This window comes from Gopherus flavomarginatus, chromosome 9 (genome assembly GCF_025201925.1).
Source record: "Gopherus flavomarginatus isolate rGopFla2 chromosome 9, rGopFla2.mat.asm, whole genome shotgun sequence".
Taxonomy (NCBI): Eukaryota; Metazoa; Chordata; order Testudines; family Testudinidae; genus Gopherus; species Gopherus flavomarginatus.
In genome coordinates, this window is record NC_066625.1 from 22,597,061 (window position 1) to 22,618,880 (window position 21,820).

The 21,820-nt window shown below is 39.3% G+C and overlaps 1 protein-coding gene across 8 annotated transcripts in view; it reads right to left on the bottom strand.

The window, feature by feature from the left end:
- The window catches only part of PARN (poly(A)-specific ribonuclease), a 143,381-nt gene extending 128,276 nt beyond the window's left edge, over window positions 1-15,105 (bottom strand). For 7 of the 8 annotated variants that reach the window (XR_007776297.1, XM_050967742.1, XM_050967741.1 and 4 more), the window contains exons 1-11: window positions 14,989-15,086; window positions 14,214-14,291; window positions 13,308-13,387; window positions 9,661-9,728; window positions 9,494-9,575; window positions 7,946-8,006; window positions 6,768-6,933; window positions 6,043-6,108; window positions 4,570-4,608; window positions 3,115-3,157; window positions 2,269-2,349 (exon numbers count right to left, since the gene is read on the bottom strand). Coding sequence is in view for 7 of the 8 variants with exons in the window: in XM_050967742.1 (XP_050823699.1) it covers window positions 2,269-2,349; window positions 3,115-3,157; window positions 4,570-4,608; window positions 6,043-6,108; window positions 6,768-6,933; window positions 7,946-8,006; window positions 9,494-9,575; window positions 9,661-9,728; window positions 13,308-13,387; window positions 14,214-14,291; window positions 14,989-15,007 (783 nt within the window). In the remaining variant the exon portion in view is untranslated. Of the gene's footprint in view, window positions 1-2,268; window positions 2,350-3,114; window positions 3,158-4,569; window positions 4,609-6,042; window positions 6,109-6,767; window positions 6,934-7,945; window positions 8,007-9,493; window positions 9,576-9,660; window positions 9,729-13,307; window positions 13,388-14,213; window positions 14,292-14,988 lie in introns of all 8 variants that reach the window. The other variant, XM_050967739.1, reaches the window with a different exon arrangement.
- Between the last annotated feature and the right edge of the window lie 6,715 nt (window positions 15,106-21,820).

Here is a 21,820-nt window from a genome sequence, read left to right on the forward strand (position 1 = left end):
GGTTGGAAGGGACATCAGGAGGTCATCTAGTCCAACCCCCTGCTCAAAGCAGGACCAATACCCAACTAAATCATCCCAGCCAGGGCTGTGTTAAGCCTGACCTTAAAAACCTCTAATGAAGGAGATTCCACCACCTCCCTAGCTAACCCATTCCAGTGCTTCACCACCCTTTAAGAAAATTTTTTTTCCCCACAATATCCAACCTAAACCTCCCCCACTGCAACCTGAGATCATCACTCCTTGTTTTGTCATCTGCTAACACCTAGAATAGTCTAGATCCATCCTCTTTGGGAACCCCCTTTCAGGTAGTTGAAAGCAGCTATCAAATCTTCCCTCATTCTTCTCTTCTGCAGACCAAATAATCCGTTCCCTCAGCCTCTCCTCACAAGTCATGTGCTCCAGCCCCCTAATCATTTTTGTTACCCTCCGCTGGATTCTTTCCAACTTTTCCACATCCTTCTTGTAGCGTGGGGCCCAAAACTGGACACGGTACTCCAGATGAGGCCTCTCCAATGCCGAATAGAGGGGAATGATCACATCCCTCGATCTGCTGGCAATGTTCCTACTTATACAGCCCAAAATGCCATTAGCCTTCTTGGCAACACTGTTGACTCATATCCAGCTTCTTGTCCACTGTAACCCCTAGGTCCTTTTCTGCAGAACTACTGCCTAGCCATTCGGTCCCTAGTCTGTAAGGTGCCACAGCATTCTTTGCCGCTTTTACAGATCCAGACTAACACGGCTACCCCTCTGATACTAGTCTGTAACAGTGTATGGGATTCTTCCTTCCTAAGTGCAGGACTCTGCAATTGTCCTTGTTAACCTCATCAGATTTCTTTTGGCTCAATCCTCTAATTTGTCTAGGTCCCTCTGTATTCTATCCCTACCCTCCAGCATATCTACCACTCCTCCCAGCTTACTGTCAACTGCAAACTTGCCGAGGATGCAATCCATGCCATCCTCCAGATCATTAATGAAGATATTGAACAAAATTGGCCCCAGGACCAACTCTTGGGGCACTCCACCTGATACCAGCTGCCAACTAGACATGGACTCAGTGATTGCTCCCTGTTGAGACCAATGATCTAGCTAGCTTTCTATCCACTTTACAGTCCATTCATCCAGGCCACACTACTTTAACTTGCTGGCAAGAATACTGTGGAAGACCATATCAAAAGCTTTGCTAAAGTCAAGGAATAACACATCCACTGCTTTTCCCTCATCCACAGAGCCAGTTATCTCATCATAGAAGGCAATTAGGCTAGTCATGCATGACTGGCCCTTGGTGAATCCATGCTGACTTTCCTCTCCTCTAAAAGTACTTCAGAATTGATTCCTTGGGGACCTGCTCCATGATTTTTCCAGGGACTGAGGTGAGAATGACTGGCCTGTAGTTCCCCAGATGGGCACTACATTAGCCTTTTTCCAGTCATCTGGGACCTCTGCCAATCACCATGAGTTTCCAAAGATAATGGCCAATGGCTCTGCAATCACATTCACCAACTCCTTTAGCACCCTCCGATACAGTGCATCCAGCCCCATGGACTTGTGCTTGTCCAGCTTATCTAAATAGTCCTGAAAGACTTCTTTCTCCACAGAGGGCCCAGAGCAGTAGTCTGGGAGCTGACCTTGTTCATGAAGACCGGGGAGGGGGGGGGGGCGGTTTAAGCATTGAGTACATCAGCTTTTTCCACATCCTCTGTCACTAGGGTTGCCTCACCCATTCAGTAAGGGGCCCACACTTTCCTTGACCACCTTCTTGTTGCTAACATACCAGTAGAAATTCTTGTTACTCTTAACATCCCTTGCTAGCTCCAAGGTGTTACTTTAGTTTGAAAATAGCACAGGAAACACTTTTCAGAATGCAGTTAGTTATTACTGAACGTTTTCAAATACTATAGCAAGATTTTAAGAGAAAAGTCATGATAAACATCTTCTAGCTATTCTGGCTAAGATAAAGGTAACTGAATATGCTCCATGACATCAGCAGAGAGCCACAGTGAGCAGGTACAAATATTATCCCTCCTCCGCTTCCATCATGCACAGCATTGCTTACTTAGTCAAGCATATCCTGATTCTTCCTTCCTCTGAAGGATCAGATATGACCAATGCAAGAGGCAGGATACTGGAGTTGAGAGGTGGGGAAATTTCAGAGTCATAAGCACGTGGAATTCAAGTCAGTCAGGTCTTTTCCAGTTCCAACATTTCAATTAAAACTAATAGCATTTTCTTTACCTTAAGAAAGAACAAGGACACTAAAAATTTTACCTGTTCTTTTGCTTGTTTCTGCTGTTCTCTTCTTTTGCGCTCTTCTTCATCTACCTTGCTAATAACAATGTATCTTTCCTTCTGAAAGCAGTAATGACATAAGTAAATTATTCCAGGAATAGCTTGACAAAAAAAAAGTGAGAAACTAAAACAGAATCCCAATGCTAATACATGAACCAATCACAATTTGTGATCTAAATTTCTACTGCAAACCAAGCTAAATTGCATCTGTTATACTCGGAGTTTAGCTGCAACAGTTTACCTATTACCGTGTTTCTTTTATAAAACTACTTTTTTCTAGGGACTTATAATTTTAACAACGCTATCTGAGTTGAATCTACTCACATAATGAAGCCTAAGGGAAATATGCTTTTTGGTTGGAATGAAAACATTAATCATACTAAATTTCCCTATAACTTTAGGTTTTAGTGTGGTTTTCTAATCCAGTATTTTCAGGTGATTTGGGGTTCATATTGTTGACCTAGCTCTTTGAGAAACAGTTAATGCTTAATATCTGCTGCAATTATTGTTCTGTTTTCAAACCACTCAGCTGACCAAGCCTTCTCAATGTACTAAATGTTAAATAGCCATTATAGTTTCCACTCATACACTTTTAATATAAATATACAAGTCATATATTTGTATTTATACCTCATGGATTTTAAAGTCAGTCCAAAAGGTTATTCAAAAGTATTTTATCATAGTTTAATGAAAGTTTAAAAGTTTCCATAACAAAGATTCAGCAGACATATTTAGAGGTCAAGTAGCATGAAATTTCATTAGGACTAACATTTCGCTTACACAGAACAAGCATCTAAGCCAGTATGTTGTTAGTCAATTAATTACCTTCTCGGTCTCCAGAGTTTCAACATGGATACCTTTTGGATACCTACAGTAAACAGTGAAAAGTAAACTACAGTTTTTGACTAATTTGGCAGGTAGTATACTGAAGCTCCATCTTCAGCTAGGCTAATTTTTATAGCTACACAACTTGTAGTAAGGTTACAGACAGGCTTAATATTAAATGCAAAAATTAGTAAGGCAGCTTTTAACCAAAATGAAGTCGGCAAATTCAAAGTACCAAAGTATTCAATAATTTGGCCTTCTTGTGTAGCTCAAGAATTTCAACAATTAGTGTTAGTTTCTTAATATACTATGCAGATAGATGAACTGTTGCTGAGAGAACTCTAACTCAATTTCTTGACTTCAGTGCAATTAAACCAATCTGTGTAATCTGATGTGCATTTTGTCAGAAACAGAAAAACTTATTCAAAAAAGCAGTTACTAAGTTACCCATTCAGGAATGCACATACACTCAAATTCCACAGGTTTCAGAGTGGTAGCCGTGTTAGTCTGTATCAGCAAAAAGAATGAGGAGTATTTGTGGCACCTTAGAGACTAGCAAACTTATTTGGGCATAAGCTTTCATGGGCTAAAACCTACTTCATCAAAAAGCTTATGCCCAAACAAATTTGTTAGTCTCTAAAGTACCCTAAGTATTTCAAATTCCACAGTAAGCCGTCATCTTGCAGCGAGAGTGTAGGCAAAGCCGTTAAAACAATAATAAATCTGCCACAATGATAAAAAAAATGCAAAACGTCATTATGTCAATGTGCAGATATCCAAACAAGTATTTTAGAGTAACTTCCTCATGTTCAACAAAAATGGTAAGGAAAACATGGAAATATATTTGTTAAGCAGCTTAAAGACCTCATCCCATCTCCATTACTCAAATGGCTTCAACAGCTTTTTTAATATCATTTACTTCTAAGATGAGAATCAGCACAAAATTTTTGCTAAGAACAACCTCTAAAGACAGGATTTTAAGAACTACTGCCAACTTGAAACAATCTCCCACAATATCACCCATAAATATAACAGCACTATCAACACCTTATAGAATTAATTATCATTCAAATTAATCCCACTATCTATACAGTAATACATTCCCGCTCTACAGTTGTTTACAATAACTGCACATTGTACATTAAGAGTCACATATTACATAATCACTCTAATCTGCTAATTGTACCGTTCAATTTACAACTATTTTAATAATTATAAGTGGTAGACTAGAAATATGCTCAATTAAAAAAGGATTCTAATGAACCCCTAAGAACTCCACGCTTGTAAGCATTAGTTCAGTTTAGCCCTATTACAAGGCTGCTTAAGAAGAGAAACAATTTAAATATAATGGATATGAGATTAAGCATAGATTAGCTTTTTATCCCGATTTATTTCATGTTAAAAACAGCACAGATATACAGTAGGTAAGGTAAGAGGTTAACACTAGTAACTTACTTCCAGCTCAAGGTCTGATAAATTAGTTTCCTCTGAAATCTTTAAAAGCAGAAAAGAGTAATGGTATTAATGGTTCTCGTATATAAATATTTCAAAGTCAAATAAAGACAAATTTATGTTAAAAATTCATGCAGTGAACATAAAAACAGCTCATGGTGTTATCATATAGTATTTTAAAGTGCACTTAAAAGGCTAAACACTAGTCTAATTTTCCAATGAGAAATTGATTTACATCTTATTGCACACATATCTGCCTTTCTGATGAGAATGACTAGCCAAAAATTAATAGTTGACAAAACAAAACAAACATTTTTCTAAGTATTATTCACTCAAGTCTATTTAGGTGGAATAACTACACCGCTATCCTGATATAACGCGGTCGTGGAGAGCCAAAAATCCCTACCGCATTATAAGTGAAACGCCGTTATATCTGGGTAGTGGTGGCAGGGCTGCAGAGGTGATTTAAAGAGCCTGGGGCTCTGGCCGCTGCGGGAAGCCCGGTCCCTTTAAATTGCCAGCCCAGCCCCACTGCCACATTCCTGGGATAGCAGCAGCAGGACTCTGGCGGTGACTTAAAGGGCCTGGGTCTCCTCGCAGCAGCCAGAGTCCCAGACCCTTTAAAGCACTGCCTGAGCCCCGCTGCCAGAGCCTGGGGGTAGCGGCGGTAGGGCTCCAGCGGTGATTTAAAGGGCCCTGGGCTCCCTGCAGCAGCCAGAGCCCTGGACCCTTTAAAGTGCTGCTGGAGCCTCGCTTCTACCACGTTATATGCGAACCCGTGCTATATCAGGTCGCGTTATAGCAGGGTAGCGGTGTACTCCCTTTTTCATTATGGTTAGTTAAGAAATAACTATAGATCCAATGATAGTGGGCCTCGTAATACAATATCCCAATCTGTATAATATTTCACATGCACAAGAGCCACCTCGTATCACCAGGAGCAGTTTCAAAAAATATGCAGACTCATGAAGTATATTGACTAAAAAGGAAAAAGGAGTTTTAAAAAGTCATCTTGATAATCAATAGAAAAGGCACTAGAGGAAATTTGATACTTTACCTAAATTCCAATTAAAGTATTATTTATGAAGAGCACCTCTTCGACTTATAACAGTGTTTCAGGATAGACGACTGTAAAATGTATGTATATTCAAATAATGCCATGTGCATACTGTATATCACCCTTAGTATGTTGCCACCACTGCAGTACTTCAGGATGAACATCTGCAAGTTTAGACCTTTTAAGCAATGAAAGATACCAAAGCTCCATGACAGCAAGTCTTTACTTTCAGTGCTAAGTCAAACAGTTTTTGCTAGGACTAAGAAGGGATAAATTTGTTGACATCTGTAGACCTGCCGTAAGAGGCTCCCCGTCGCCCCCCACATAGCTGGCTAGTAGGTCAGACCTAATTTCTTACACAGAGACAGTTCGGAGTTCTCTGTTTACCAGAGAATTAGTGTTTATTTTCAGAAACTGACCCTGTGCATGGCTCCAACTGCAAACTCTTGTTTTCTTCATTCTGTAACAAATCTTCTATTTGCTCCCTCCAGGAAAAACAGAACGAACAGATTATTTTTTGCTTTTACTAATACAACACTATTGTCAAAAAAGCATTTAGTGATATATGCCAAAAGGCAAGGCAAATCTTTATAAGGAGTAATGAAATATTTAAGACATTCTATAAATATTATATCATTAATATGTGTGTGTATATTTTCATTTTTAGAGACATTAGTATAGTAATAAATATGAAATATGAAATCTTGCATGATTAAGAAATCTAAAACAGAAACCAAGTGTAGACTTAAATGCCTTCATATTTGAGGGCCAGAACATACATGGCCATTATTTTCCATCCAAGATCACAAACTAAGAATTGGATTAAACTTTAGCAGAGGTTTTGGAAAACTAATAATACCATCAAGAGTCAAAAATATAACTAACAACTTAAGTAGCCTTGATGTAGCTGAAGACAGATTACTGAAAGTTGCAGATAAGCAGCAAAAAAGCCCGATTAAAAGAAACAGAAGTTTCCCAGGCAAACCCTCTCATTCAAAGGAATATTTTGTTAAGACTGACAAATTTAGAATCAGAACACTGGCAACTTCAAGTTTTTAGGCAACTTTAGAATGGGGGACTACCACATAAAGAACAGTGTGCACACATTAGGATAACATGTTTTCATTTTTATATTTCCACTTACACCACTCTCTCAATGAATTTTTTCTGATCCTCAGGAATAGTCACAGGACACTTTGTGGCATTAGGGGAAATGTACGATAGAGTCCCTGCACCATTTGCCTGAGAACGTTTTTCATCATACTGCTCCCGTAATTGTCTTTCCTCTTCCTGATTTAAATATGGGATTCCTAAGAAAAACATTGTACAGGTTTTATCATTAAAAGCAAGCAAATACTGCACAGCTCAGAGAGGCTTAGTCACTAACCCGGTCATGTTACACCCTATAAATTGGGAGGTGTGGGGGAGAGAAATCTGTATCCCTCAAATCTTTCTTTTAAGTTTTCCTTTCTGTATCTCTAGTTGCAATGGATTTCTTTTGAGAGAGCCAAAGCAGCTGGCACCTTCAAGTCTAAATGAGTCACAGGCACTTTAGGCCCTGCTCCTGCAATCTGATCCTCACAGGCAGATCCCTATTTCTGTACAGAACCTCACTGAATTTGATGGGCCTTCAAATTGTTGATACATGACCGGGGCTTCTAAGTGCTACCACAAAGCAAATAAATAAGGAATAGGGATCTACCCACATGGATACAGTTTAGCATCAGGGCCACAGATTGCTATAGATGTCAAGGAGCTTTGAAGTACTTGCTATGTATCTCACAGAAAAGATTTGCAAAATATCAGAGCCCTGCAGGTACTAATTACCTTAAGAAACCTGCTGAAATAGGGAAGTGTTAAGCAGAACAGTGGCATTATATAGGTTCCTAAATTGAGGAACAAGTCAAATGACTCTGGCACTGTCATATTAAGTATCACAGTTATCTAGTCCTTAATTTTACAGTGACAAGCTAGAAAATGCCATTGTTCCAGCAGTAAAACCTATAGGAAAGTTCTTTTGGAAAGATTACAATTTTGGTTTATGTTTGACCACTGAAAAACAATTATCACCAAACTATGCTTAAACAAGTACGCATTCAGCTGTTTCTAAGAAAATGTAGATGGACCTAGTCACTTTCCCTTCTCCCCCAACAAACACTATATAGAACTTCATTTGCATTATTAAAACACCAAATAAGCTATAACCTTAGCAACTTTACCAAAAGGTCAAAATGTACATGTTTTGCCTTTTGTTTTAAACAGGAAATGGAGGAAAAGAAAGATAGTCTATAAAAACAGGTTGTAAAATGAAAGAAAGCTTACCATTGCGAAAAACTTTATTAAAATCAAAACCTTGGTTTGCTAAAAAGTCTATACTTGAACTCTGCAAAAAAAAGAACAAAAAAAACAGCTTTGTGACTGGTTGTACACCACTGAAATTTCCAAGGTCAATTAAAGAACAACCCAGGTACTTTTCTCAAATATATTTGTTTTAAAAAACCTATACTAACTTTTTTCTTTTTCTTGAGTTCACTAACCTAATACTTGGACAGTTAGTCTGCGCAATGAAATAGTTTATTAAAAGATAAAGTTTAATAGAGTAGAACAAGTCATTCATAATTAAATCTCTCCATCAGTATTTTGTCGCGTACTTGTTCCTAACAGATAATCCATGGCTTGTGCACTATGAACAACAATACATCCCAAAACCTTAACATCAAACCCACCATAATACCAATTAACATGTAGTACACTGTTTAAATTATACTAAAAAAGCCACTTTGAAGCGATGCACCATTTTGATTTTAGTTAGAAGCTACAGAGTCTCTAGTTTGCCCAGAGAGCCAAGTGAAGCTCAGGATTGTTTAAAGTGTACCCTTCCAACCAAAAACCTTATAAATGCATCTATAGGAGCCATTTTGGCAATGAGACTCATGATATCCAGGGCAACATGGAAACCAGCAAGGCAATAGTTTCTGCCATAGGCAAAACACAATATAATGGTAATAAGGATGGAAAGGAGCGTAAAGCTTTCTACGTATCTATCTATTACTATATAGATTTTTTTTTAAAATACATAATCAACTTTCTGTCATAAGAAGAGAAGTGCATTCTGGGCTCTACCAAGCTACACATGACTTGTACCATTCTTTGTTCTGGCACAAAGGTTCAACAACTGTTAGAAAAAAGAGTCAGGTGGACAAAACATGAGGCTATACACTGATGATGTCTGCTGCCTTTCCTTTAGAGCTTAGCACTGGCTATGAATCCCAATCTTTGGTATACTGATTATATTTTTAATAAGGTATGGATGAGAGACAGGAGAAAAATAAAGACATAGGAGAGAAAGAATTGTGAGGGAGGGACCAGAGGTGGAGGGGGAATAGGAATCAAGTGAAGGAACTGGTGTGGCAAAATCCCATGAATCCAGAAATTCTCACAACAGCTTTGGGAAGCAATGAGAGAGAGAGGGAGAATAAGAATGGATAAGAAGAGAAATCAATAAAAAAGCTGGATAAGAAAATACTTTATAAATGTCATAAATCTGATTGTCAGCTTCAGACTGTCACCTGTCACCAGAAAAAACTAAGACCTGTATTAAGCAGCAGGAGTTTAAAAAGAGGCATGACCTTTACTTCATTTTTCACCCTAGTTTTCTTCATTTATAGAATATGGTCCCACTAAGACTTTTTTTAGCGAAACTTGCTTCCTTCTCTATGCACTGGGGAAAAAAATTCATGAAGAGGGAATTACACATAGGCAAAAATGCTTGAGGGACTAACCAAAATTGACACCACTACAGAAGTTCCCCAAAAACCATTTTGAAAAGTTTTCCAATAGCAATACATATAAACCTGTTTTTCCACTAACCTGACAGACAAACTTGACATCTGGTGAACTTCTATTGAAGGGTTTTGGAAAAATATAGAAGTTAAATGATTTCATTATATATCTGTGAAAGGTAAGAGTTACAAGTCAAAATAGAGCTTATCAATATTACCTAGTATAAAAAAAAGTTAGTCAAGGAAACAACATACTTAGCTTCTGTGTGGTCAGATTTAAAACTACAAAGGCCAAACTGAAAAAGCAAGAAATCCATGGAATGCTGAAAAGGAAAAATAAGTGAGAATAATGGTTACAATATATTTTGAAATGCAACTAAGAGGCACTCTGGGAAAAAACTGTCTGAACCTCAGATATCTGTACCTTATTGATAAATATCGGCACTACTAGGTTACCTCAAGTGAAAATGCCTTGGCATAATACCTTAGTTTAAAAATGACCTTTGGCTACGTAAGTCTCATATTTAAAAAGAAAATTCTTCTTACCAATAACATTCTAGTTTTCTTCTGAAGTTTAGCATTTCATTTTTACCTTTTCTTCATTTTTGCAATTTTTTTCTGCACTTCACTCGGCTTCGACAGTGAATGGACTAAATTTTCACTTTGTTTCTCATGCAGTAGGGCAATATTGTTTCAGTTTCCATTATTGCAAAGGTATGAACTAAAACCAGCTTTTTAGAAACAAGTTCTTTTCTATTTATATTAAAGGGACACCACCAACTTGATCTGTTCAACTTCAAACTAGGTTCTCAGGATGTACATGCCTCAACTACCTCCTGACAGCTTTTCCAATGTTACAGCTACCTTTCCAAAAGTTGTGTGTATAGCAATGGAGAAGGGAAATAACCCACAAGAGGTGAGCCTGATAGACTATTCAGGCGGAGACAGCAGAACTGTACACAAAGAGCTAAAAAATCCAGAAAGTAAACAAAATGCAAAATAGAACTATTCTTCTAATATCTTGAATTCTAATCATCCTAACTGTAACCTCTAACAATAGCAGATAAAATATACAGATATACGATTTAAGTTTGGTAAATTCTTGCTTTAAAAATGTAGTGTTGGGGCCAGTCTCTTTAAAGGGATAAATGTAGTAGCTTTTATAGCTAACAGCAAATATGCATGCTCATAAGCGTAACAAGTATTTTACAAGAAAAGGGCTCCTTCCCTTTATGAGATATAATCTTAGTTTTAAACAGTACTGAAAGCTTCTGGCATTTTCCTTCTCATGACTGACAGTCAACTTAACCCCAAGATCTGAGAAGTAATTTAAGCACTTCCAGTAGAAGATAGTAGTATTTTGGGAGGGGGCGGGGGGAAAGATACCTATTAACAACTTTGACTACTGAAGCTGTAAGTGTAAGGTGTTGCCACAACACCCTTTCTAAAGTCACGTCTATGTGGTAGGCTAGTGCACAGCAAGTGGGGGTATAAATCTAATCTACAGCACTTCAGCATGCCAAGCAGTGACAGTCTGCGTGGACCCTGCTGCTGCACACTAAAAGTTCTCTGGTGCACTTTGTGTTATTGTGCAGCAGTAAGTACACATGGACAGTAAGTGCGTCGCATGCTGGAGCACTGTAGATTTATACCCCAGCTTGCTGAATCTTAACTGTTCATCTAAACAAGCCCTAGCACCAAGTTGCAATTCTCTCTTTTCCCCATTTCATCTGGCAGCTGCCCAAAGGGTTCTTGTTTGGTGGTGTGTGGTTTCTTCCTCTCTCCCTCCCTCCCTTTGTAGAACTGATAAATGAAATTGTTTTTAATTGTTCACTTTATTAATGTAACTTCTGTTCACCATTCACTACACTTGCCTACACTGTAACTTCTGTTCCATATTGTAATTCAAACCCCATTTTAAAACACTCACTCCATTTCGTAAAAGCTTCCTCCAACCTTCATTTTTGCAAACCCTGCTGTAATCTTATTAGTTTAGTTTAGATGTGTGAATGAGGTATGTATGAATGATGGAATCAACCTCCAGCCCCAGCCTGTCCTGATGAGATAAGGTTCAAATACCAACGGCTGAAGACCTAGACAACAGCCCTAAACAAAGTAAGAAGCATCCACCTTAAAAAGAAAATGACAACAGAAGGAAGATCAAAGCCAGGTTCAAGGCTGAAAGTCACGCTTGCAATTGATGGGTGATCAATCTAAACCCAGAGGCAGCATGACACAGCAAGACCTATAGACTTTGAATCCAAAGTAAAAGCCTATAAAAAAGAAGGGTGAGATGAGAGACTCTGGGTAACATTCTGCTGCCAACATGGAAGGACATCAGTGTCTGCCCAACAGAGAGCCAGCTTGTCCTTGTGCCTGGCTTTCCTGGCCAGTTAGCCGCCACAAGCGACGAACCCAAGCTACAAAATCAAGCTATGAACTTAACCTGTCTTCAGGACTGGTAACTATGCAGCAGCTGCAGAACATCTGATGGGTGGGTGGGTGGGTGTGTGTGTGTAGGTATTAGGTATAATGTGTGTGTATAAGAATTAAGATATTAGTTATTAGTCATAAATCAAATTGTTATCATAATAAATGTGGCGTCTTTGTCTTGTCCCCTTTAATAAGATCCTGCTGGTTTTTACTGGTCTAATATAATTGGTATAACACCTTTTTACACACACAGGCAATCTGGCCTTGTGTACAATGTCAGATATCAGATTCCCACCTTCCACTATTTGTCTAGCATGAGAGTTCTCAAGCTTATTTGATTGAGTCCTCCTTCTTTGTGTCTGTAGTAATTTACACAAACACAAACACACACACCCACACAGCTCTGAAGGCAGAGTGGAGAACACTGGCTGCGCGCCCAGCTCTGAAGGCAGCAGTATGCCAGCAGCAGCACAGAAGTAAGGATGACAGTGTGAAAAGTGATATTCATCACTATCACTTCACAGCAGATTTAGCACCCCATTGCCACCCTTACTAAAGCTGATGCCATCTCATGACTGTCAACCAGAGCCCTGCCACCTCCAGATGAGGGATTAGGGCGCAAGGGAAGGAAAGCCTGAGTTGCCTCCTGGCGAGGGGGAGGAGAGCCTCCTGTCATGGCCCTTCTGCACAAGCCCCAGCCAGCTGACAGCCAGAACTCCCCAAAAAAGGCACTCAGCTCATGCTTCCCCTTAACGTATTCGTACACCGCTGTTGGGAGGACCACCTCATAGTTTGAGAATCGCTGGCCTAGCGTCAATGACACTTACATTGGCAAAAGAACTAATGTAGACTGAACACAGGCGCTTGACCCCATGACATCTGGCACCTGCCCACTGTTAGACCAGTGTTAGACCAATGCTGGAGGCTCTCAAGACAGTTAGCATAGACATTGCCAGACTCCTGTTTAACAGGATAAGCAAGGCCTTACTGAAACACTCACTAATTGCTGTAGACCAGTGGTTCTCAACCTATTGACCACTGTGAGCCAGGTATATGGCCCACAATACATTATGTGGGCTCTGGAACACAGGTTGAGAACCACTGCTGTAGACTAAATAGATCAAAAGTATTGTTTTTAATCAATAACTATTTTAACCTAATGTAAATTTAAAATCCTACTTGTCTCCACTGTGTCCCTGCCAACATCCTGTCAGCAGCCAAATATTAGACTACAGGCAAAGTTAAACATTTAGCCTATTTTTACTGCTGGAATTCAAGTTTTTAATCTATGAGTACTATTTAGAATGAAGCAGAAGTTAATTTGTCTCAGAATAATGCCTATCGTGACATACTGATATACTACTAACAAATCTAACAGTTTGTTCTAGTCTCAGATACATTGCACCTCCTACCAAGGATGGCAAAATACTTAAAATAGTTTCATTTTAACTCTTAAGTTTTACATTTACCTTTTTAAGTTTTTGATACCTTTCTTCTGGTGTGTCAAAGCCATTGGTTAACGTGCTAACAGATGGCCCATCACTGATTCCTAAAAAATATAGGAAATATTACATAAAAATAAAGCTATTTGAAGACAGTGGGTGAGGGGAAGCAACAAAGGACAATTATTAAGAAGTCTGCCACTATATAACCAACATAATATTACATTACATGTGTATAAGTTACCATTCAACTGAAAATAAACCTCTTCCATTACAGGTGAGCATCCTCTTTAAACAAAAGCTAAATAAATGATATCATTCTACATAAACAATCTGGTGAGTTCAGAGAAGACAACACGCTAGCAGTGAAGCCATGTTCTAGGGAAAACTATGAAAGCCTCACTTGTGTCATTCATTAGATAGAATGGTATGTGGTACCAATGACGCGATGGTGATGGGTCTCAAGCCACATTACTGAAGCCAGAAACAGAGTCAATGAAGTGACAAACCAACAGGAGTGTGAAAAATATTGTTAAGTGACTGTTGGCCTCTCTTATTCAATACATAACCCATATGTACAGTGTTTAACTTAACATTTTGACCTAGTTTTTGTTTTTAAGTATTTCTGTTTCCTATTCAGGCATCGTACAACAACAGAAAAGTCTAAAGACAACTATTATATCTAACAGCAATAGGAAGTCCATAAGCCAAGTGGCTGCAGACTCATTACAGCAGATCTCTGTTAGCCCATTTGCTAATACTCCCTCTTCACAAGGGGTGCTGGAACAATTTTTATAGGGGGGATGCTAAGAGGCCATGAACCAAACTGTAAATCCCATATATAAGAAAACCACTTCAAGTCAGGGGGCATGGCACCACCCCAGCACCCCTAATTCCAAATCTATGATGTTCATAAAATAATCTGAACAGTACCTGAAAATTCACCATCAATAGCCAAAAAGTCTGCTTCCTCGATGGCTTCATACACTTTATTTAGGTTATCCTTAAAATCTATAAAGAAATCATTACAAACATCCCTGAGAACAAGGCTGTTATCAACTCGGGAACATCCATCCCACCCCACCGGAGCTAGACAGCAGGGCCCTGAGAGCCACCCTCTGTCTCGCAGCCTGTTTAAGAGACTCGGTGTCCAGTTGCAAGGAGAACCATCGTTTTAGAGATAAACCGACAACCCCGGGCCTGCAGAGGTGAGGGCCAAATGCAGAGCGCCCAACGACTCGCCTCACGTTCCGCGGTTTCCCCGAGCGCATACAGGCCACGGCCCGCGTCAGCGCAGGGCCTCAGGCAGCAGCACAAGGGCCGGGCTTTGGGGCGCAGACAGCGGGCCGGAGGTCACAGCTCAGCCACGTACCGCGGCACAGCCCACGCGTGGCGCCCCGACCCCTGTGAGGCAGCGGCACGCAGCCCACCTACCGCTCCACGGCCCCTCACTCGGGGGCGGCTGGGCTGAGCCTGCCCTGCCTGGCGCCCTCTCGCGGGGATTCCCCCCTCCTCGGAACCAGGAGCCTCCTGGCGGGGGCACGTTCAGCCCCCGAGCACAGCGCAGCCCCAGCTCCTACGCGAACGGGCCGGCCACGGCACCGAGGACGCTCTCGGGGCCCGCCCGGGGACCGGCCCAGCCGGAGAGCGGTGAGGTCAGGCCCTGGGAAACCAGCCCCCGCCCGGCGCGCACCCCGCCGTCACTCACTGCTCCTGATGATCTCCATCCCCGCAGCCCGCACCAGCCCGGCCGGAGCCCCGCTCCGCAGCCTCCCAAACCCGGCTCTGCCCGCGCCGAGCACTTCCGGAAGCAACCCTCCTCCCCCGCCGGGCACGTGAGCGCTCACGTGAGCGGCCCGACTCTGGAGGCGGGCGGGGACAGCTGCCATATTGTCCCCCGGGGGCGGCAGTGCGGGGCGCGGTTTTAGGGGTTTGTGTTTAGTGGCTTTTCAGGCGCAGCCGCGCTCGAAGTTCCGCAGCGCGAGCGAGGTGGCGGTTGTACCGCGGGCTGCTCAGCGAGCCGCAGCTCACGCAGCGGTACCCCCAGTCCTTCTGCTGGCGGCATCGATATTGATAGTTGTATTTTAATTTTAAATGAAGCTTCTAAAACATTTAAAAACCCTTATTTATTTTACATACAACAATAGTTTAGTTATACATTATAGACTTATAGAAAGAGACCTAAAAACATTAAAATGTATTACTGGCACTTGAAACCTTAAATTAGAGTGAATAAATGAAGACTCTGCACATCACTTCTGAAAGGTTGCCAACCCCTGGTGTGGTAAGTATCTACAGGCTACACCAGTGCAAGTGCAGCTTTCTTTTAATAAAAGATTTTAGGGCTTGTTTGACCACACTAAAAAATAGTACTACTTTATATTGGTGTAGTTAGAACAGCAAAAACCCCTAGTGTTGTTGCAGTTATACCAATATAAAAGTTCTTATCACTAGAGTTTATTCTAGATTATGAATAAAAATAAAATATATCAGTATAAATGCATCCAGACTACTGTTATTACCAATAACTGTGGGGCAGGAGGATCACATCCCGGACAGACCTTGTTATACCAGTAAAACTTTTTAATTCACCAGTCTCATATTGATCCCACTGAAATTAATAGCCACACTCCAGTTGACTTCTTGGTAGCCTAATTCCTCATTTAGGAATGGTAATTCATAGATAATATCTGCAGTTACATACTGCACTTGTTTAAAAGCATATGAATTTCACCAAGCAACTTTGAACTATATGACAGTACAAGAACTAAGAGACACCCATATAATGAAAAAAACTGCATCAGTTAACTTTTTTTGTCACACAAAAAGAAGAGAAAGGACAAGTAGTTTAGCTACTCATTGTTTGTTTAATACAAAGCTCACATTGCAGATCATTAAAAAAAATCTGCATAATCTTTGCTCTTGTATTCTCTACTTTAGATTCAGGAGTTAGTTTAAGTGAAGAAAAATATGAAGGGACATTTACCTACAGCATTTTTTTAAAGTTTAAAAATCAAAAGAGTTTTAAGATTATAAATATAGCAATGCTGAAAATGCTTAGGGATCTAAACAGTCTTCTGCATAGTTATATTCTGATTAATAATCTATGTAGGATTACTGAAATATTAGAATCTAGAGTTTGGTTTCATTCAGACTAGAGTGACTCAAGCTTTGTCCTTGTTCTGTGACTTTCATACAAGATCTGTTCAGAAAAATTCTCCAACTTCTAAGTAGCTAGTATTGCACACAACCTGGACATAGGAGAGAAAGCTCACTTTTCAGTTAATATTCTTAATTATTACTTGTATAAATGTTTAAGTTTGTAATTTCTTTTACGTTCAAATCCAGTCCGGCTCAGGCACTTTTCTGAGTAGGGATGTTTAAGCTGTTCAATCACTCAGGTTCCCTTTCTCCCTCCCCTCCCCCATAAAAGCAAAAATGTTTCTTTTTTAGGTAATGCTCCCACCTGTCTGGAGTCTCAGTAAACTCTAATAATGGTACATCCTCAAACACTAGGGCTGAAAGTGAAGGGAAACTGGGCTTTGTGCCAACAGTTAAAGAAATACTTCATTGTAATATGAGATTTAGAGTTTCTAATTTTACTGATAACAGCAATATAAAAATATTAAGACATTTTTTCATTATGATTACTGAGGGTATGGCTACACTCGAAACTTCAAAGCGCTGCCACGGAAGCGCTTTGAAGTGTGAGTGTAGTCGCAGTGCCAGTGCTGCACATACTCCACATCCTCATGGGGTTTAGCTTGCAGCACTGGGAGCCGCGCTCCCAGCGCTGCGGCACTGTTTACACCGACGCTTTACAGTGCTGTATCTTGCAGCGCTCAGGGGTGTGTTTTTTTCACACCCCTGAGTGAGAAAGTTGCAGCGCGCCAGTGTAGCCATGGCCTAAGTTTTGAGTTGTTTTACTGCAAGTTCTACATATTTTCAACATTCAGACCAGCAGCTAATGCCAGCCATTTCTTATTACTAAAATATTTTAGCAACCTTCTTCCTCTGGTCTCACCATCCCACAGGCCAATACCATCAGGACCGGCACCAGGGTTTCTCGTGCCCTAGGCGCATGGCCATTTCGCTGCCCCCGCGCTGATCCCGCGGCTCCGGTGGAGCTGCTGCAGGCATTCCTGCAGAGGGTCTGTTGGAGCCGCGGACCAATGGACCCTCCGCAGGCATGCCTGCGGCAGGTCAACCGGAGCCGCTTGCGCCCCCCCGGCAAAATGCCGCCCCCTCACTAATCCTGGCGCCCTAGGCGATTGCCTAGGCTGCCTAAATGATACCGCCGGCCCTGAATACCATTCACTAGACTCTAAAACAGCAAGATATTTAGGAATACTTTAGAAGTTTTACGTCACTGGAATTTTAAACTTTTTGGCAAAATAGTATACACTTAAAACAAAAAACATTTAAAAGACATAAGTTAATTAGAGAATGTTACTTAGAAAGCTTGACTTTTTAAAGCAAAGTATTTTGAAAATTGTATGTAGACTAGAATGACAAATTTCTCTAAATGAATTCTAATTAGATAATATTATTCAATAGTTAAGTATTCTAAAGCACACTGTTTAAGACTATTAGATTACTATGATATAGTACTCTTAGGCTTGTCTACACTGTCTGTCGGATCGGCGGGTAGCAATCAATCCAGCGGGGGGCGATTTATCGCGTCTAGACATGATAAATCAACTGTGAATGCTCTCCCATCAACTCTGGTACTCCACCAGAACGAGGAGCGCAAGCAGAGTCGACGGGAGAGCGTCAGCTGTCGACTTACTGCAGTGAAGACACCGCGGTAAGTAGATCTAAGTACATCGACTTCGGTTACGCTATTCACATAGCTGAAGTTGTGCATCTTAGATCGACCCCGCGTAATAGTGTAGACAAGTTTGTGAGAAACCTAAGTAACAAAGTCTTTACTATATACTGTAGCATTTTTAAAAGCAAAAATAGCTAAAGAACATAAGTGAAAACATCATGATCCATATTTATCAAAACCCTTTTCTATTTAAGATATTTTATAGCTATATAATTTAAATATTTCTAAAATACTAATCAATACACCTCCTCCCACTACAGAATCAAGATTATTTCAAAGCAAGACCCTTAGCACAGTTTTTATATTTTATTGTAAATTACACAGCTAATTTGACACTTCTTACAGCCAATTAGCAGCCAATGATACAATTTTCACCTTTCCTTCCCTTAATAGATATATCATATTGGGCAGAGGAGGAGTCAGTGTAAAATAGCTAAAAGAAAAGGTATATGATAAATTACTTCTTAGAATGATTAGTAAACAGTATCTATTTATTTATTATAAATGATAATACAATAGAATAAAATCAATTTTGATAATACTTTCCCTGAATTTGGGGGATTAGTGGATTCTTTTTCCATTTGAAGGATCAAACCAACTGAAAGGTCTGCACAGTCTTTAAGGGTTTTTTGTTTGTTTTTTTTTTCTTTCTGTTACCATGACAGCATTTATCAGCAAACTTTATAATATAAATATCATGCTCAGGGAACAAACAAGTTAGCTGAGTTGTGTTAACATCATCATTTTAAGGCTCCTAACTAACAAGTTTTGATATTTCTTTACAAAATGAGACATTTAATACATGTCCTATTATATCATAATGTATCAGTCTATATTTCCTGAATGCAAGGCTAGTCTCTGTCTAACAAAAGGTCACAATATCAACTGAAAGCAATGGTTATCTTAATTAGAATATTTACACTTCCTTCATCAACACAGAAGTACAATCAATTAAAACATTGTCTTCTAACACCTTCACAATCAATTAATTGACCCTTGTAAAGACAGTATAACTGCAAGATAATTAAATGAAATAAGCAACAAGTTTCCACTTCTTCAGACCTAAAGAACAGACTGATTCAATTGGTTGAAAAATATACTATGCTCTTAAGGATTTTTTTCTGCCAACTTGTTTCAGGAGCTCTGATATTTGCTGTTTTTTCCTCTAGTGCCTTTAATTTATTTGTTTTGATTGAACTAAAAATGAATCAAACAGTCAACTATGGTTAAAATCAAATAAAATTTAACTTTGAGTAATATTATGTACTTGATTGGTGGTGTTTGAACTCTTTCTTTCTTTTAAGTATTAAAGTAGTTTCTTAAGGCCAGATTTTTAAAGGAATGTAGTTGCCGAAAGGTGGCTAGTGGGATTTTCAAAAGCACCTGGAGCATAAATCCTATTCTTTCCAAAATCTGCACCTTAGGCCTTAATGCTGAAGTGTGACGCATACATGTGGACCCTAGTACTCATATGGAGCCCCGTTGACTTAATTGCATTGTGAGATTTGGGATTTTGTTTTTTACTAGATGAAGGCTAAAAGGGTCCTTGAATCCAAATTTATTGCTGTGATATCTGAACCGTGAACATTTGGATTCTGATATTAAGAGTTGGAAAAATACATGTGTTCCTGGGCCTAAATGACTCTTGATTTTATCTATGCTGATGGATTGATGTGACTGATTTTATATAATGCTTGGCACATGATCCTCAATTTTTTTTTCATATGTAGAATCTTTTTGAGTAAATTATGTATTTTCAATGTGATCTTTTTTTGGTCTTGTTTGATTTTTTACGCCAAAATTATGTTTATGGATACATATTTTATACAGGATTATTAGTGCCTAGTTTTTAAGAAACTTTGGTCTCTGAAATAATCATTTAACTTTGCAAATTGTTGATAGACTTCTTTTCTTTACAAATTACAGCCCTGAATCTGTAAAGACTTAAGTGTGAATTTAATTTTTTGCATTATGAGTAGTTTTATTTAAGTCAATTAAGTTTAATTTTGTAATATGATTCCATATGGAGCCCCATTGACTTCTGATGTTTCCGTCCTGCAGATTGACTAGTGGATATCTGCATAGACATAAGGGTTTCAGGATCAAGGCCCTAGTCTTTTCATATATGTAAAAGTATATGGTGCGTTTTGTTGTTTTTTATGTATATTTTTCCATATAGGTTTTGCTTTCTCATAGAAACAAGTTACAGAAAGGTGTTTGAAACACCTATGATTTTTATTATATCCTGTTAATTTTTATGAATTTAAAAAGCAGTATTTTAAACTGGGACACAAGTTTTGATTTAGCCCTTCTGAGGGCTACCTTGAGTAAAGATTTGGGATAAATGATTTTAAACAATCAGAATTGGATCTTTCATTCTCTCAAACCCAAGTTTGTTCAACACAATTAAGACCCTGATCTTCCACTGATATTTACTCACATGAGTAAATAATAATATTCATGAGTAAGTATTTACAGGATTAAGCTATGCATTTGCAATACACAATAGAGTGAACATTTAAATCCCATCAGAATTGCAAAGGCCTTTAATTTCTTCTTAAGATATTATTCCTTCTTCACTAGAATCGAGTGGATAGATCTCATAATATAGTGCTTAGCTGAGTTAGCTCACAATCCTGCAAACACTCTTATGCTTGACTTTACTACTGTGAGGATCCCCTGTAAATCAGTGCGACCACTCACAGTAATAAAGTTACACGTGCATGTTAAGTGTTTGCAGGAGAGGGCCTTAACTGTAAGCGCTTTGGGGGCAGGGACTGATTTTTTTTTAATCATCTGTTGTTCAGTTCCTGGCCCAATCAGATCCTGGCCCATGAGTGGGGATCATGGGTGCTTCTACAATACAAATAAATAACAAAGATAACTTTAACCAATTAGGAAAGCCTCACAGATGGGCCACACACTGGGGTGGAACTCATTAGAGAAGGAAAGGTATAAGGATGAGAAGGACAGAGGTGATTTTTTTCTTTCCACTTTTGGATGCCTTGACCTTTTAGGATACAGAGATCTAAATAAGATTGCACAGAAAATTAATACTAAGTTTTTGAAGTATATTTTCTTGTTATCTTATAAAGCTTTTTAACATTGTCAGTTCATAATTGTTTTTTTTTTACTTCCATGTTATTTCAGTATACATTTTCTTTTTTGCATGTTTCCTTTATAGTTTGCTATGTATAAAATAAAGGTTGAACATATTTATTTTCTGTGTATATTATAAAACATAAGAATGGCCATACTGGGTCAGACCAAAGGTCCATCTAACCCAGTATCCTGTCTACCAACAGTGGCCAGTGCCAGGTGCCTCAGAAGGAGTGAGCCTAACAGGTAATGATTAAGTGATCTCTCTCCTGCCATCCATCTCCACCCTCTGATAAACAGAGGCTAGGGACACCAATCCTTACTCATCCTGGCTAATAGCCATTAATGGACTTAACCTCCACGAATTTATCCAGTTCTCTTTTAAATGCTGTTATAGTCCTAGCCTTCACAACTTCCTAAGGCAAGGAGTTCCCCAAGTTGACTGTGTGCTGTGTGAAGAACTTCCTTTTATTTGTTCTAAACCTGCTGCCCATTAATTTCATTTGGTGACCAGTAGTTCTTGTATTATGGGAATAAGTAAATAACTTTTCCTTATCTACTTTCTCCACATCACTCATGATTTTATATACCTCTATCATATCCTCCCTTA